Source organism: Sphaeramia orbicularis, chromosome 15, assembly GCF_902148855.1.
Source record: "Sphaeramia orbicularis chromosome 15, fSphaOr1.1, whole genome shotgun sequence".
NCBI classification, from domain to species: domain Eukaryota; kingdom Metazoa; phylum Chordata; class Actinopteri; order Kurtiformes; family Apogonidae; genus Sphaeramia; species Sphaeramia orbicularis.
Window position 1 is genome coordinate 2595176 of NC_043971.1, and position 16033 is coordinate 2611208.

The 16033-nt window shown below is 35.4% G+C and overlaps 2 protein-coding genes across 3 annotated transcripts in view; one reads left to right on the forward strand and one right to left on the reverse strand.

Moving 5' to 3' along the window:
- Window positions 1-5497, forward strand: part of vsir (V-set immunoregulatory receptor) — a 30107-nt gene extending 24610 nt beyond the window's left edge. For both annotated transcript variants that reach the window (XM_030155675.1, XM_030155676.1), the window contains exon 7: window positions 4839-5497. In XM_030155675.1, the coding sequence (XP_030011535.1) occupies window positions 4839-4870 (32 nt within the window). In that variant the 3' untranslated portion in view covers window positions 4871-5497. The remainder of the gene's footprint in view (window positions 1-4838) is intronic.
- Window positions 1-16033, reverse strand: part of cdh23 (cadherin-related 23) — a 166055-nt gene that overhangs the window by 77122 nt on the left and 72900 nt on the right. The window contains exons 22-23 of the mRNA XM_030155673.1: window positions 15362-15490; window positions 13099-13326 (exon numbers count right to left, since the gene is read on the reverse strand). Coding sequence (XP_030011533.1) covers window positions 13099-13326; window positions 15362-15490 — 357 coding nt within the window. The remainder of the gene's footprint in view (window positions 1-13098; window positions 13327-15361; window positions 15491-16033) is intronic.

Genomic DNA, 16033 nt, shown 5'->3' on the forward strand with positions numbered 1-16033 from the left:
CACATAAGTCATTTCTATCACCTCCCAAACATTTACTTTGCAGATAAGAACATCCTACTATCACCAACAGACAACATTCACAGGGTGGCTATTTCCCTCTGATGTCAAAATGTAACACAAAAACTCATAAAAAGTCTCAGCGCTGCGTTAAAGTCAGATTGGATTGACCTTTATTGGTCCCTCGGGCAGAGCCTTCCGGGATATTAACACACAGAGTCAATAAACTGTCATCATTACACCAATTCCCCAGAGATTAGCGACTAAAAAAACAGCAATATACTTGAAGTCATTAGAAATAGCTAATGTTAGCATTCAGCTACTTCCTAGTTAAGATAGCAGTAGAAAGGGGTGAATTCATTGTAAAATATTAATATCATTCTTTACAATCTGTGCCATCTGTCATACTGCAGTTCGCCTCTTTTATAAATACAAATATATAGTCTACAGGTTTATTACTTGCTGCTATTATATATATATATATATATATATATATTTGTCTTTTGCACTATCTTTATGCTGCACATGTTTTTCCTGTAATTTATTCTGTTTATTCTTCCTTGACTAATCTAACCCATCTAGTCCCATCTAATCTTTTTTTAACGCTGAACGTAAAACACCAAAGTTGCAAAGCCTTTTCACAGGACTCAAAATTCCTTGTAGCTTAGCAATCAGTAGCATTATGTGATTATGCTAACTGCAACACATTTCTGTGTAATGTTCATACAGAAATATTGAATAAAAGTCTGTTTCAAGTGCTTCTTCTGGCGTGGAGACAACAGAATAGCTAAATATATCAGAACGAATTTATAATTTTAATAATGTATGACAGTATTGACAGAAATGTTAGCTAAGGAGCAGCTGAATGCTAATGCTAACCGGCAGCGTTTCCACTGATAAGATTTTGCTGTGTTGCAGCGCCATGGCAAAATCCTTGCCGCCACACCATACATTTTATACAAAAAAAAATCATCATTGTCGCATTAGACTTATTAAACAAATGTAGAATATATAATAGTCCAGGACAAATGTCCTGCTCCCTCAAATGAAAGTTTGTGAAGCTTCTGGAGGAAGGGAAAAGATAAATGAGTGTAAAATTTCACTTTCACTAATGCAGGGGGCACTGCCCCGTGCCCCCATAGTATTATAAGTAGGACAATCTCAAAGGGAAAAATTAAAATTAAAATAAAATTAAGACAAGTCCCTTTACCCGCAATGTTCTAAAAATGTTCATCACAAAAAAATTGGTGTGAATAGGGCTTATAGAGAGTAAATAAATGACAACACCATCAAATATCAGAGCCTGAAACTAGCTGTGAAAAATGTCAATGATGTTTCGAGTAAATGAAAACTAAATGAAAACTAAAATGAAGAATGCAACATTTAAATGGAATAGAATAGTGGGTGAAGTCAGCTGAACCATGTCATCATTAAAGGATTTCTATAATATGGGATTTAATAATAGTTTTGTAAATAAAAATAATCATACTCAAATTCTTATAAACCACAACTTTCATCATAATGAAATAAAAACTGAACTAGAACTAAAACGTCATCAAAATAAAAACTGAAGCTAAACTGAAATTAAAACTCAAAACCTAAACTAACCCTGGTTTTACCCTGAATTCTTGGCTCGGTTCCATATGTGAGGTTTTTTTTTTGCGTAGGTAAGAGACGCTTCAGTTCTCTTCTTCGTGTTTTTTGCCTCGTTGACCTTCAGTGCAGTGGAATTTAACCGGCAGCAGTTCTCTCTTATCTTTAACATTTCACAACTGACACTCAAGGGCTCTTTGTTCCGCTTTCTCAGAGCTTCTTCCCAATAATATCTTACAAGAAATCAGTTGCTGCGTACTAGTGTTTTTTTTTTTTTTTTGTTTTGTTTTTGTTTTTTTGCATAAACACATTTAGTGCGTTCAGAATATCACAGGAAGCAACGGAATGTTTTAGATCCTGATCTCAACCTGGTGTAAAGTTTCATTCACTGTACATGTAATTTTAAACAGTAACAGTTATTAAATTCAACTATGAAGCAGTTTTTCATGACATTTGATTCATTTGAACTTCACATGAACCAAAACTGCAATTCCCAATTATTTCCATTCATTATTTTCTACATCAGTTCATTTTTTTGTTTCGAAAATGTCAGAAAAAGGTGATAAAGTGAGTTCAAAATGACGTCCAAATGTCATGTTTGGTCCACAACCTAAAAATATTCCATTTCCTTTCCCTTCTGAGGAAAGAAACCAGAAAATATCCAGATTTAAGAAGCTTTTTTCTGTGAAAATGACTCAAACCAGTTATCAAAATACTGTTACTGGTTAATTTAGCAGCTGACATTTAATCAATAAATGGATTAATCTTTGCTGCTCTACAGTTCCTTAAGAGGCATCTACGTTTGTACGATCACAAAACCACTGTAGAAACTGTACTGGACACATTAATATGCAGGTTTTCTGCGATAATCCACATTAGTATGACTCAACGCTAATGTGACCAGAGATAATGGAGGATAATAGAATGAATGGGCCACTAATAAATAACATTAGAAACCATTTTACAGTTTTTTTTAACATAAGTTCACAGGTCTGGTAGAATTCAAGACGGCTCAATTAATGCCGAAAAAAGAAATAATTGACTTGCTGGTAATTTTCTGAGACAGAAAAGAGGATTATGACTGAAGAAAAAACATTAACATTATGTTTGGACCACTCTGAAGAGCAGTTTGTGGAACAGGTCAGGTGTTGAACTTATTGTAATGCACTTTAAAAGGATGTTTAAGCACTAGATAAAGCAACGAGGTTTCAACAGGACAGTGACACTGTTGTTGAAGAAGCTGCACATAGACGATGTGTGTGTGTGTGTGTATATATATATATATATATGTATGATGAATGAACATAAAAGGTGTTCACTGGAGTTATTTAGGATTAGAAGAAGGACTTGTGTACTTCCTGTTCTGCAGAGTTGTGAACATGGATATTTTATTCCATAGAGACAGTAGTAGGAGCTTCATTAGGTCAAAAAAATTAATAAAAAGTGAAAAAAAAAAAAAAATTAGGGATGCACCGTTACCAATACCAGTATCAATCTGATACTGAACGCGTGTACTTCTACTCGTACTCAAAAGTGCTCCGATACAAACACACAGATACTACTTGACGGTAGCACAACATTCACCTCATATTGCAGCAGGTACACGGTGGAGGAGTAATGTCAGCAGTCTGGAGATGTAACTATATAAATGACAGTGACAAAAATAACGGTGACTGAAAGTTACATTAAAGACACAGATGGATACAGACGGAGCGTTCTGTCCGTCCTCTGCGTACATTCTGTACATAATTCTGTTTTCTGGGTGCTCGCGGATGTGAGAATTCAGAGCAGTACCACCAGGAACCACAGAGGTAGAGGAACTGTTCAAAGAGCGACTGTGGGAGTTAGAGAAAAACTACTGACACATTTAGGACAAATACCCTCATCAATATCAACATTAGTATCACATTAGTGTTACTTTCTCTGTCATTGCCATGTTTGTTATTATCGACTTTCTTCTTCTTCGTCTCAAAAATTTTTACTTTTCTTCGCGGTAATTACTTTGTTCCAGTCAGACTAATGACAACGACAATAAAGCACTTTTACAAAAGGAACTAACAAGTCAAATGGGATTATTAAGGACTCATATCAGTACTCGTATCAGCAAGTAATCAAATGTAAGTCCTTGTACTTGTATTCGGTCTGGAAAAAAGTGGTATCAGTGCATCCCTAAAAAAAATAGTTCCAATGTTCCAGTGTCTCAGTGTCATGTTCTATCTGAATCAGTCCACAGCTGAATGTGTGAGGTTGTCAGGTTCTGTTCTATCTGTTCTATGTTCCAGTCCTGTGGTCTAGATGCAGATCAACCTAACAATAGAAGTGGGCGGGACTTTCACTGGACGATAACTCAACTAATTATACTCAGAGTGTTCATGTGAACGATGGTGACCAACTGTACAGGACAACGTTCTTTTTCAAGACTGAAACTTGTAAAAAAAAAAAAAAAAGATCAGCTTCGTAGCACAGTCTCCGTTTTGAATGTCTGGGCTCGCCAGAAATTTGTGATGTTAAACTGGGGTCACGAGCCGAAAAAGGGTGGAACCACTGCTTTGATTAGTTCTCAGTGTGAAATAGAGCTGTGTTCCCCGAGTGCTTTTCTAGTTTGGAATTATTTCAGCTACAAGAAGGATGATATTGAAACATGTTCTGTGTCTATGGAAGTAAATCTGTCTCATCAGATTCTTAATTATAAAAGCCATGGAATTTCTAGCACTGAATTTTTTTGCACTGAAATTAAGTATCTGATTTTTTTTTTTGCACTGAAATTAAGTATCTGATTTTTTTTTTTTTTTGCACTGAAATTAAGTATCTGATTTATTTTAGCACTGAAATTAAGTATTTGAATTTTTTTTTTTTGCACTGAAATTAAGTATCTGGATTTTTTGTCTCTCACTTTTACTATGTTCATAAATTTAGAATAAAAAAAAAAATCAGATGCAAAAATTCAGATCACACATCTGGGACACCAAGGATAAACAAATTCAGTGCTAGAAATTCTGTGGCTTTTATAATTCAAAATCTGATGAGACAGATTTACTTCCATATGTGTCGCCACGATGAGAGGAAACAACTAATTTGTTTGACCATTTACGTCGGCACCACACAGATATTATATTCTCCTGAGTATTTTTTCATATTGGAGGGTTATAAAAAATCGCAATGTCAGTTTTTTCCAGTGTCGTGCAGCCCTAGTGTGAAATCAGCTAAAGTGGATGTGCATCAGTGACGTGGTCTTCCTTCTCTTCCAGACACCATCCCGGAGTCTCCAGACTTCCTCTAGGTTTCCAGGACGTCCACCCTGGGCTCCACCTGCTGATCTGAAACCAGCCAATCCTCTTCTTCTTTTCTTTGCCTCCGAAGACACTTTTCCCCCTCGGACCATCTGGCGGTGTCGTCGTCTGTACGTCTGGACCGCAGGAGGGAACGGATTACATGTTTTATTTGGGAAAACCGGCTCCGGCTGAAACAACAGCCGGAGGCCGAAGTGGGGCTTTAGCTTGTGACGCATGTAAACGTGGACGGCGGCTTCACGGACCCACAGACACTCAGGACGAAGAGGCCATAATAAAACAGTTCCTGTTGTCCGCGTTCACTCCTAACCTGGTCGGCGCTGTTCAAACAAACGGCGCTTCCTCATTGGTTCAGATCATTCCGGCTCGTAAGTCCACTGTCGCACACAACACAGATGATTTATCACATCTGTGTGGTTTTAAACTAATGCTTTTACACCATCGGCCTTCTGGGAAACAACAAAGAACTGATGTCTCATGCGATTGCAGAAGATGTTTGGTAACCGTGGTAACGTGTCAGCATGTAAAACTATTACATTAAACATCAGAAAGTGAAAAGCGGCTAAAGCAGAAGTGTGCGTTGGCATATTTTGGCAGTTTTGTAATTGAACGCTCTGTATAACCTTTAGATAACAATTGAGTGTGTTTTCTGTTTAACGTGAATTACAAGACGTTCACTGATAACAAAGGTAATGAGTGGAATTTCACCCCGGCTGTCCGTCACTGGATTAAATGTGGTTTGGATTTTCCTTTTTGTTTAATGAATTGTTGTTAATGCAAAATGCCAATCACAAATCAGACTAGACCCACGGCACAATACTGAGTAAAGGGCTTTAGTATCTGGACACAGATAAATATGTAGTTTTTGTACAAAGGAAAAGCAACGTGTTGTCATGGCATTAAACCAGGGTTTAGTTCAGGGGCTTCATCCTCCCAAAATGATCTGAACTGGACCAGATCAGTAAAAGAATAACAGAATAACCTATAAATAATTCGATTTTTAATGCACAAGTTACTGTATATTTGCGCAATTTGAGGATCAATGGAAAAGTGACTACTGACTGGTAATATGTCTAGTGTAATTTTTGCACTGAAAGGCTGGATTGGACCCTTTGGCGGGCCGGTTTTGGGTCGGGCTGTATATTGGCAAGAATCTGGCCATACGATACAAATCACAATATCAGGACCATGATACGATATATCGCGATATATCACGATGCTGTTAATAAGGCAATATTTTGCGTTTGTTTTGTTTCTTCTAAGAGAATATTTCCTGGAAAAAAAATTAATTATACCAGAAATATGCACAAATACTATTTGATCAGAACAGGATTTAATGCTAAAGCACAAAACTTTCTCCTGTAAAAATGAAATTTTGTTATAAATAATAATAATAATAATACATAAATAAAATTATCTTTACAGACATTACTAGGGGTGTGTATTGGCAAGAATCTGGCGATACGATACAAATCACAATACTAGGATCACAATACAATATATCATGATACTGTTAAAAACGCAATTTTTTGTTTGTTTCTTTTCTTTAAATGATTATTTCCTTTAAGAATTGAATTACACCAGAAATATGCACAAATACTAAACACATTTTTTATTTGATCAGAACTGGATCTAATGTTCTATCACAAAATGTTTCTGTGTTAAAACTAAAATTCTGTTTTACAGACATTACAGTTTCAGATCCTGTTCAAATGTTCATATTCTATTAGTTCAGAACTAACATCAGAACATTATTTTTGTGCGATCCCAGCAAAGGAACTAATACTATTTAATAAAACTGTTAAATAATAATAAATAAAATATAAACAAAAAAGAAAAAACAAAAAAAAGAACCTGCACAATATCTGCATTTGAATAAATACCAAAAAATATGGATACAGTACTTTTTAATATCGATACAATATTGTGAAATGAAATATCGTGATATATTGCCGAACTGATATTTTCTCACACCCCTAGACATTATGGTTTAAGATCCTGCTCAAATGTTCATATTCTGTTAGTTGTGAATTGAATGCATAGTGGACAGTCCCTGAATCATCCAACATCATAACAATATTTTTGTGCGATCCCAACAAAGGAACTAATACCTGCCTCTCTGACAGTAAAAAAAGTGCTTTTAGGATGACTGAAATAACCATAATTTAAAAAAACACTGTTGTCAGTTTAAAAAAAAACAAACAAAAACTACATGCATGACCTGCAATATCTCAATATAACTCTCTTAGTACAAACAACAGAGCAAAATACCCATGTGAATATAGAAATAAAAGAAACACAAAATAGGAAAACATGAACCACCATATCTCCATTTGAATAAATACCTAAAAATATCAATACAGTATCATGAAATGAAATATCACGATATATTGCGGAACTGATATTTTTTTACACCCCTATAAATAATATCAACTCCAAACTTTTCTCTGTGTTTGAGTGAAAAAAGTATAAATTATATAATGAAACTCTCCTTTGACATAAAAAGGTGAAAAATAAGTGCAATTTTAACAATATTCTGTCTCAGTTTATCGTTTTCACATGTGCATTATAACATACAGATCACAGCTGATCTAAAACAAAAATACACAAAACATTTAATAATGTTGAATATTGGTAAAACTGCACTTTCCTCTCTTAAGACAGGGCTGTCAAACTCATTTTAGTTCAGTTCCTCATTCAGCCTAATATGATCTAAAGTGGGCCGGACCAGTAAAATAATATAAATAATAGGATAAGAACTTATAAATAATGTCCACACCAAAGTTTTCTGTTTTTGAGTGAAAAAAGTAAAATTCCGTAATAAAAATGTTTACATCTACAAACTGTACTTAAACATAACATGAACAAATATGAACCTGAAAATCCTTAAGAAAAATAAGTGCAATTTTAACAATATTACACCTTAGTTTATCATTTATACATGTGCATTATAACTTGCAGATCACAGTGGATCTACAAATACACAAAACATTTAGTAACAGGCAGAACATTGTTAAAATTCTACATACGTCTCTTAAGAAATTTCATATTGTTCATATTTGTTCAGGTTATTCACATTTTTTGTAAAAGGATAGTCTGTAAATATAAACATTTTTGTGTAATTTTACTTTTTTTACGCTTAAAAAAAAGGACAAAAAATTGTGTTTTTCATTATTTCTAGGTTGTTAGGATTGAATTTTACTGGTCTGACCCACTTCAGATTGAAATGACCTAAAATGATTTTCACATCCTTGATTATTAATATCTTTATTATAATTTTTGCACTTCACAAATGAATACGAGGGGCTGGATTGGACCCCTTGGCGGACCAGTTTTGGCCCCTGGGCTGCATGTTTGACACCTGTGTCGTAAGATATTTCATGTTCATTATTGTTCAGATTATTCACATTTTCATGTAATTTTTTTATTATTTTTTTTTACACGAAAACAAAGAGAAAAATTATTATTTATAGGTTATTATGTTATTATTATTTTACTGGAGATCATATTGGTGTGAATGTGGAATCTGAACTTAATTGTTAATATCTTCAGTGTAATTTTTGCGTTTCACACATTCATCCCACTGGGCCGGTTTGGACCCTTTTGTCGGACCGGTTTTGGTCCGCAGGCCTTATGTTTGACACCTGTGCATTACACTGTTTGTTCATCTGTCAACTCCAGTCGCTGCTGTTCTTCTTCTTCTCTTCCTCCTTCGCTACCTCAGTTAAACGTTATCGCTTTAAATGCTCGTCTTCCTTCCTGAACTGGGACAAACGCAACACTTCAGTGGCCTTGAATTTGCTCAAAGTGCAGGAAAATTGTAGCTGTTCATGTACAGGTTGACAATAAAAATGCAAATATTGTTTTTTTTAATCCTGAATGTAGATTAAGAGGTTGTTGATGATAAAGTGCAGATGGTTTTGTTGCGTGTTTTGTTGCTGTTTTTTTTTTTTTTTGTATGTGCGAGGGGACTGTAGCGTGAACTGCCTTCGACACGTCAAACACCATGTCAAAGAAAACAGAACAAAAAAAAACAGTGATCACAGCGTTGATATTGTTGTTGTTGTTGTTACTGTCGTGCAATTTTGCAAAACCACTGGTGGTTTGTTTTTTTTTTTTTAGTCGAGGTAAAAAGTGCAAAGCGGGTGCTCAACAGAAATCATTTCCAAATGATGTGTAGCATGTGTACAGGACCGGGTATGAGGTTTTAAAGACTGAAAGAGTTATTGTTTGGGTGTTTATATAATGTGTGTGTGTGTGTGTGTTTTACTCTGTACAGGTGCAGTACAGTAGAAGGGCATTTGTTCTGTATATTTCATTTTGATGGTTTTCATCACAGTTTGTATATAAAAATAAAACAGCGCTTTTTGCACCTTAAAGCTCTGCGTCTTCTCTCAAGAAATTGTTGTGTTTTTTTCTTTTTTTTTTTTTAAGTTTATACTTCTTCCTACTCCTTTTTGACCACACAAAATTCAGACTTACCTGAAGATAGATTCTGTTCATTTAAATGTTATTTTGTTTTTGTCTTGATTTGCTTCGTTTTGTTTTATTTTTGTTTCTTTGGATGTTTGAAATAAATAAATAAAAAAATAAAAAAAAATTAAAAATTTTGTGCGGGTTGTGCATATCCAGGTGGAAACAGAAGAGAGAATGAGAATGAAATTGCCAGTCTATGAATGGATCAATGGGGAACTTCAATGTGGTATGGCATCCTTTTATTTCTTATGTAGAACAGCTGAACATGCACCTTGACTCTGGATAATGTGTGCTGTGTACAAACTGAGTGGGTAATTACATAGTGGAACCCTTTAATTTAATTTTTTTTGTATTCTATTTTTTTTTTTTGGGGGGGGGGGGGGTCTTATACCTCTGTTAAATGTCTCAGTGTTTATCTTACTTTTTGTACGTTTGAAAGACTGAATATGAATAAAAATACATTGATAAAAAAAAAAAAAATGCCAGTCTAATAAGTAAAAGGGTTAAAGGATATGAGTTTACAAAAGCGAGAAATCAGAAAAGCGTTTTAAATAATAGTATAGAAAGAAGCTTAAGGGGAAAAGAAAATAAATAAATAAAAATAAAAGTAAATAAATACAAAAATAAATGAAAAAAAAAAAAACATATAAACAGTAAAATCAATGATCCCAAATACTATAATAGTGACAGCCTTTTTGCTCCTAAAGGGAAAAAAAAAAAAATCACAAATAACCACACATACACTACAAACAAAAAGTTAAGGATATTTATTTTTTTGTCTGTCTTTTTTTTTGTCATTTTTGCCATTTGTAAATAAAACTATGTCTGGTCATTAAAAAAATGTGTTTCAATTCAATTCATACACAAAAAAGTAAAAACTGCTGGGCAAGGATCCCAACTGAAAAAAAAAAAAAAAAAAAATTAAAAATATCCTTAACTATATAGATGAGGGTATAGATGAGTTTCAATGTTTACTAACAACAGTGATGCGTGTGCAACTGGTAGGTAAAAACAGTAGTACCAGCTCCAGCCGCCTCACATCAGCCGTACACCTCCAGGCTCCGCCCCAGAACTGGTGAACGAGCCCATATGTTAGCTCTAAAACGGTCCATTAACTGTCTGTGTCCAAAAGCTCATCCCACCTTCTCTCTCACGGCCACATAATTTGACCTGACCGCATCAGGAAGGCTGTCCCATAGTAGAAAAGCACAGACAGTCGGTGAATATTCTCACCAGCTTCAGCTGAACTCAGTGGCGTCGCCTGCTGTAGCTCCGCCCACTTCCATCTGCCTCACCCAGCTGAGGAAACTCAAAGGGAGCAGGTAGATCCACAACCACTCTGTCTCTATAGATGATAGTCCAGGGGAAGCCCTCCTGGTAGGTTTATAGGGGTCTTCATCACTGGACCACATGATGACAATTCTTTTTTTTCCACGCCGCTAAGCGCAACAGGCACGCAGGCTAACTATACTGAGAAGCTAGGCTAACTGCGGTAATAACTATAAACAGCGGCCGGCAGAACAGAACCACTGCTGACACCAATGCAACTGAGCGGTCTGTATGTCTCCAAGATGTGCACGCAGCAAAACTTAATGTATGCATACGTCATATAAACTTATATATATATACACACACACACACACACACACACACACCTGTAAATAGCCCTTTGTTTGCACCCGTCTTTGTTTTGCTTAATGTCTAGATTTTATGAATTCTCTTTTGTTTGTTTGTTTATTTGTCTTTGTTATCCCTGTCACAATATTTTGTCGGGCACTAAATAAAAATGGCTCAGTTGGTAGAGCCCAGTCCAGTGATCAAAGGGTCGGCGGTTCAAATCCTGGCTCTGACTGTCCACATGTCGAAGTGTCCTTGGGCAAGACTCTGAACCCTAAATGTCTCCCAGTAGGGCCTGGCAGCAGCTGCCTACTGGTGTATGAGTGTGTGTGTGAATGGGTGAATGTGAGGATTTGTAAAGCGCTTTGGGCACCATTAAGGTGTAGAAAATGCGCTATATAAGTTCAGTCCATTTACCAAATAAATAAATAAATAAATAAATAAATAAATGGAACTATTTTTCTATGTCAGGTTTCCCAAACCCTCACTGTACAAGGACGTGCTGCAGTCGCTGCCAGGGGAACCCTAACAGACAGAACAAGGCTGTTCCACTGGTGTGGTTCTGAGATGGAACACAGCAGAGGGACAGCGGCGTCCAGGAAAGACAACCATAAAAGAATCTGGTTTTAGGAGAACAGACAATAGACGTAGATTAGAGGAGGAGATGTGTGGGGCTAAAGCTGCTGGTGTTGACACTGTTAGGCTGCAATAGTAGAGGCGTTTTTTTTTAATTTATTCTGAGGTTGAACCCACACACTTTATACAGACGAGTTCAGTTAAAAATAAACAGCACAGAAAAACAGAAGTGGCTCCAGCACGAATACACAGACGCCCTGCACACGAGCACCACAGCAGCTCAGAACCAGCAACTTCCTCTTTTAGATGTTACAACCCATGACTTTCCTGTTCACGTATCGTTAATCACCTAAGCCAAACACAAATAGACAAAAATATGTGGACACGTTGAATTCAAGTGTTTCTTCTCCAACAGGGACGGAAGATAATAACAGGAAGTTTGAGTCTGTCATCACTATGTTCTAGGGACGCCATGAGAACCGATACTTACGATACCATTCGATACTATGATGAAAAAGAACTGTCGATACTCATTTTTTTAAGAATCAATACCATCAGCTGGCTACTACTCTGCCGGAATTGATGGGGTCGGTATGTGCCGACAGTTCATATGCAACAAGTACAGGAACTAATGAAAGAATGGACACAGCTGCAGCTAAAGCTCTGCCTCCTCTAACAGATGAAAAAACCCAACAGTCATGTGTGAAAGTATTTCAGGTAGACGACCATGACATGGTTATGGACCTGCATAAGCCACTGTGTAATGATTATGATTTTTTTTTTTAACCATGGTATCAATTCTGTATTGAGAATAGTGCACTTTTAGTGGTATCGGTATCGATTCCTGAATTTTTGGTATCATGACATCCCTACTATGTACGAATGGACTCCGAAAAAGAAATCTGATAATGGACTGGAGGGTCTACACCGGGGTTTACAATTACTGCATTTCTGAAGTGCATGTAAATGCATCACATCTGATTAGATAATATCTGATCTGAGTTTTATGGTGACGTAAACAGGGTCTCAACATGAAATCCAAGTGGGAAAAAGTTGGATTCTTTACTGTTTTTCACCAAAACATGTTGAACAAACCATTTTTTATAACTTACCCTGAACCTTTAAATTGAAAACCTCAAGAAAATAATTACAAATTTAGCCAAAAACAACATTATATGCAACAGTTTACATGAAAATGCAGGCAATGCCTCAGATGTTGTTTTTAGGAAAATGATACAGAATCGAATCGAATCGAATGCCATTATTGTCATTATACACATGTACAATGAAATTAAACTATATCCAACTATTTACCAAATAATCAGGTGTCACTAGATGTGTCACATCTGATTGGATGATGTGTCTCTATGTAGAAAATTACCTGTAAACTCACAAACCTCATACGTATAAATGAAGCGGATCAAAAAATGAGTCGTCTCTCAACATTAACTGAAATAAAGGCCCACTGGCCACAACTGAAAGGGGGCGGGGCTTCCCCTCTCCGTACAGGTAACTGCCTTATATGTGTGTGTGTGATGCTGGTTCCTACCGACAGCGGTGGCGTCCCGTCGTCCTCCACGGTGACGATGAGCCGGTACTCCTGCTGCCGCTCTCGGTCCGGGGGCGCCGGACGGGTCACCATCTCCCCCGTGACCCGGTCCATGCGGAAGGTCAGGTCCTGGTTTCCGGCAGTGATGTAGTAAAACAACATGGCGTTGGGCCCGATGTCCCGGTCAGTCGCCATCACACGGAGCACCGACGTCCCGCCTCCAACATTCTGCAGATCACATGATAAGGCAGCGTTAGCGCAGAATGACAGAAGAAGAAGAACGCAAACCTGGAGGAAGAAGAGTTCACCCTTAGTCTAAGTCAGTGTTATTGTCAGTTTTGTATCAGATACAGAAAAGTGAAATGACAAAACTCTACGACCCCACGAAGAAAAATGATCAGAGAAGAAAGGCAAAAAAACATAAAAAATAGAATATAATTATAATCAGAATATAACTATATATAGAATATAACTACAATCAGAATATAACTATAATCAGAATATAACTATAAATAGAATATAATTATAATCAGAATATAACTATAATCAGAATATAACTATAAATAGAATATAACTATAATCAGAATATAACTATAATCAGAATATAACTATAAATAGAATATAATTATAATCAGAATATAACTATAAATAGAATAGAACTATAATCAGAATATAACTATAAATAGAATATAATTATAATCAGAATATAACTATAAATAGAATATAACTATAAATAGAATATAATTATAATCAGAATATAACTATAAATAGAATATAACTATAAATAGAATATAATTATAATCAGAATATAACCATAAAAAGAATATAACTATAAATAGAGTATAACTATAATCAGAATATAACTATAAATAGAATATAACTATAATCAGAATATAACTATAAATAGAATGTAACTATAAACAGCAGGGACGTGAGGAGACAAACAGAAAATAAAGGTGGAACTGTGAAGTTAGATGAATTATTGTCAGGTGTAAACCTCACAACTCCACTTTCGGTCTTTTTTTTCACAAAATGTTTCTATTGGTCAGTCTTCATGTTGGCCTGACGGTTTTAGAAATATTTAACCAATGAAAAGTATTGAAAACAGCTTGTGACTACATTTCTTAACTCTATTCATTTATTTAGAATATACATCGTTTATCCAGTTTCCTGAAAAATAACCATTTTGGACATAAGAGGTTTCTGCCTGACAGTGATGAAATGCAATATGTGCAAAATGCAACAAAGTGACTAAAGTATAAGTGGGTCAAAATGACCCAGTGAGGTTATTTTCTTGCAATAAAAAGTTATTTTTTCACACTCAAAGTTTTCCTCAAAAAACATCCAATCCAATCCAACTTTATTTGTAAAGCACTTTAAAACAACTGCATTGGACCAAAGTGCTGTACAGAAGAATAATTAAAACCAAAATAGAAGAATAAAATACAGAATAGATTTAAAGACAGAAACTGTACAAAAACGAAAAAAAAAAAAAGTGCTATACAGAAGAGTAAATAAAACTCAAATAAAAGAATAAAACACAAGAGTAGATTAAAAAGCCATACAATCAAAAACAACAAAATAAATAAATAAATAAAATACATAAATAAGAACAATAAACCACCACCCAATAAAAACAACAGAATAAACATAGTACCTTCAAACATCTCACATGGTTTCAAAAGCCAAGGAGAAAAGATGTCAAACATGTTATTGACATCATGCTATTTAAATGTTCAACTTCTGTAGATTCGATGTAATTGTAGTATTTGTTTGTTTAGGTGCTTAAGTTTGTCAAAATGACCCACATTCATGTACAATAGAATTACATCTGAACCTGTGATTCATTCAACAGTAAAGCCAAACGACTCACTCACTAAATGGATGTTGACATGGTTCTACTGCTGTTATATGCTTATTATTATATACTATATATACTTTGCTTTTTAAATTTAAATGGTCAAAAATGTTCCAAAAATGAAAAATAAAAAAATTATTTCAAACACGAAATCATTCTTTTTTGCATCAAAATATAAAACCAATGATTATTTTTAACATGTACAAAGTGTCATAAAAACACATTGGTTTAAACTCAGGTCATTTTGACCCATTTATGAATGAGTTTATGGTCCAGACATCTAAGGGTTAATACTGTATTATTCTATATCTGTAGAATGTCCTCATTTCTGTGAGTACAGGTGTGTGTGTGTGTGTGTGTGTGTGTGTGTGTGTGTGTGTGTGTGTGGGTCCACTCATGTCCCACCTCACTGATGCTGACGTTGTAACCTCTTTGACTCTCGATGATCGGCGGGTTGTCGTTGACGTCCAGGATGTTGATGGTGAGGGAGTGATCTGTGTGTCTGGGAGGGGAACCGTTGTCTGCTGCTCGCACCTGAAACAACAACCAACACAAGGTCAAAATAATGTTGAAAAAAAAAACAAACAGTCTAGTGAGCTGACGTTTTCTTATTTATTTAATAAAGCTTTTGGTTTATGTTCTGTACAACTCTGTAATAATATCGTCATTTCACATAAAAACAGTCTGGTTCACAGTGTTGTCAGTGTTGAACTTATTCAGATTACTGCAGGGGTGTGGAACCCATTCTAGTTCAGGTTCCACATTCAGCCCAGTAAGATCTGAACTGTCCTGGACCAGTAAAATAATAACCTATAAATAATGTCAAATCCAAAGTTTTCCCCATGTAACACTGGAAAAAATTAGATATTCTATAAGAGGATGTGCCAATATGTGCAACCTGTTGTGAATCACATAAAAGAGGTAGACCCCTCACTTATTCCAGAGTAATCTTATTAATACGAGTCTGTGACTAATAGGGCTGTGTATCATGATACTGTTAAAAAGGCAATTTTTGGTTTGTTTATTTTTAAAATAATAATAATAATAATTATGGATTAGCTTTCTATAGCGCTTTTC